General features: G+C 40.5%; 1 protein-coding gene across 1 annotated transcript; it reads left to right on the top strand.

Moving 5' to 3' along the window:
* The first annotated feature begins 568 nt into the window (after positions 1-568).
* LOC133033528 (uncharacterized) lies at positions 569-958 on the top strand. Its single transcript, XM_061108352.1, has one exon. The coding sequence runs from the start codon at positions 569-571 to the stop codon at positions 956-958; it is 390 nt and encodes a 129-aa protein (XP_060964335.1).
* The last annotated feature ends 540 nt before the right edge of the window (positions 959-1498 follow it).

The following is a 1498-nucleotide window of genomic DNA, read 5'->3' as shown; positions in this document are numbered from 1 at the left end:
TCTTTCAATCAGGATATTATTGGCCCTCTATTTTTAAAGATGCTCATGCTTTCGTTCAACAATGTGATCGCTGCCAGCGAGTGGGAAATATCTCCGCTAGGAATGAGATGCCTCTTAATTGTATTTTGGAGGTGGAATTGTTTGATGTGTGGGGTATTGACTTTATGGGGCCTTTCCCACAATCCTTTGGGAATCTCTACATTCTAGTGGCGGTGGATTACGTATCAAAGTGGGTAGAGGCAATTGCTAGTCCGAAGAATGATGCTCGAGTGGTCATGAAATTCCTTCATAAACATGTCTTCACAAGGTTTGGGACCCCTAGAGCTTTGATAAGTGATGAGGGAACACACTTTGTGAACAAAGTGTTGGCTGCACTCTTGGCAAAATATAGTGTAAAACACAAAATTGCCACTGCCTATCACCCACAAACTAATGGGCAAGTGAAGTATCTAATCGGGAAATCAAAGGCATATTGGAGAAGGTTGTAAATCCCAACAGAAAAGATTGGTCCCAACGCCTAGATGATGCACTTTGGGCGTACCGGACAGCATACAAAACACCTTTGGGCATGTCCCCATATCGATTGGTGTATGGGAAGGCGTGTCATTTGCCGGTAGAGCTTGAACACAAAGCTTTTTGGGCTATAAAGAAGCTGAACTTTGATCTCCAAGCTGCTGGAGAAGCCCGCTTGTTGCAATTAAATGAGCTTGAAGAGATGAGGTTTTTCTCCTATGAAAATGCCAAGTTGTACAAGGAGAAAACTAAGAGATGGCATGATAAGAGAATTCAACACCGAGTATTTGAAGAAGGGCAGCAAGTGTTGTTATTCAATTCAAGGCTGAAGTTGTTTCCTGGAAAGTTAAAGTCTCGTTGGTCGGGACCATTCACCATTGTCAAGGTGTATCCTTTTGGAGTGTGGATATCAAGAATGAACAGTCCGGAAGAGTATTTCAAGTGAATGGGCAGCGACTTAAACACTACATCGGAGGGGAGGTTGATCGAGCAAAGACCTCCATCACATTGGAAGAGGCTTGAGGAAGAAGGCCTCGGGTTGTCAAGGCTTTAGTTAATCACATTTGGGCAACCCGAGTGCGGAGGAACAAGATTATATGTAGTTATATATACACTATGTAATAAGTTTGGGGTGTGCCACCCCTTGAAAAAAAAAAAGAAAAAAAAAGAAAAAAAGAAAAAGAAAAAAAAAAGAGGAAAAGAAGAAAAAGGAAAAAAAAAATTAGTATATACATACTTATATAATTACATATATATATAATTTTTAATTTCCTACATTTACTAATGATTTTGCTGTAGTGTGGTGATCTTTATTGCTGGTGCAAAGCAAGGAATGACAGAAAAAAGGGGCTGTTGCAATATGGTGTGAGCAAATTTGTATGTTGAAGCAGTAGGTCCCAGTACAGCATTGGATCAGCATCGCTTCAGCATTTTGAAGCAGAGACTCTAGTGGGGAAGAGTTCAAATCTTGAGGGAGTTTTCTTTT

The sequence above is a fragment of the Cannabis sativa genome, chromosome 1, assembly GCF_029168945.1.
Source record: "Cannabis sativa cultivar Pink pepper isolate KNU-18-1 chromosome 1, ASM2916894v1, whole genome shotgun sequence".
Taxonomy (NCBI): domain Eukaryota; kingdom Viridiplantae; phylum Streptophyta; class Magnoliopsida; order Rosales; family Cannabaceae; genus Cannabis; species Cannabis sativa.
The sequence above is the reverse complement of the archived record's forward strand: the minus strand, read 5'-3'. Positions and strand labels throughout refer to the sequence as shown.

Excerpts from the sequence above, each read along its gene's own strand:
- LOC133033528 (XM_061108352.1), top strand. The coding sequence starts at position 569 with ATGTCCCCATATCGATTGGTGTATGGGAAGGCGTGTCATTTGCCGGTA.